Genomic DNA, 580 nt, shown 5'->3' on the forward strand with positions numbered 1-580 from the left:
ACGGGGCAGGGAATACGGTGTGGATAGTGGTGCCGTACCACTTTCTCCAAACTGGGATCTGTGCCCAGTTTCATTACCCGGGCACAAGACTTTGGATGGAAATGGGCATCCACCCCTTGGAGCCGATCCCTCCCCTTGAATACTGGCCCAGGAGAAGCCGCCCAGCTCACCGGGCTCTGCCCCAACTGAGACCACCCTAGTGTCCCCTTCCGCCGACGGAGACTCCCCGAGGAATCTCTGCCCCCGCCGGGATACACTTATTCCGAGGAATATCTAACCCCTGAGCCGACCATCCCAAAAACCAACGGCGGTCCTCCAGGGACAACAACGCCACCGCACAGTGTATGAGCGCAGCCATGCTCAACACTGGATGCAGAGTAAACTGCTGAGATGGCTCGTTTAGAAAACGGGCACGTCCACCTCTGACGGGCTCACCATACTCGGGATCAATGGTCCCAGTCTACTGGCCAACTGACGCGGAGTACCCGACGGTCCACAGACCCTCCTTGCCAGGTCTCTCACTGCCGCCCACCGAATGGTGGCCAGGTTTGGGGTACGTGGATTTGCTGCCCCCAAGATC

At 59.1% G+C, this 580-nt stretch overlaps 1 protein-coding gene across 1 annotated transcript in view; it reads right to left on the bottom strand.

The window, feature by feature from the left end:
- Positions 1-358, bottom strand: part of LOC121385083 — a 3,649-nt gene extending 3,291 nt beyond the window's left edge. Inside the window, exon 1 of the mRNA XM_041515619.1 lies at positions 218-358. Within this exon, the coding sequence (XP_041371553.1) occupies positions 218-358 (141 nt within the window). The remainder of the gene's footprint in view (positions 1-217) is intronic.
- Between the last annotated feature and the right edge of the window lie 222 nt (positions 359-580).

This window comes from Gigantopelta aegis, chromosome 11 (assembly GCF_016097555.1).
Source record: "Gigantopelta aegis isolate Gae_Host chromosome 11, Gae_host_genome, whole genome shotgun sequence".
Classification (NCBI taxonomy): domain Eukaryota; kingdom Metazoa; phylum Mollusca; class Gastropoda; order Neomphalida; family Peltospiridae; genus Gigantopelta; species Gigantopelta aegis.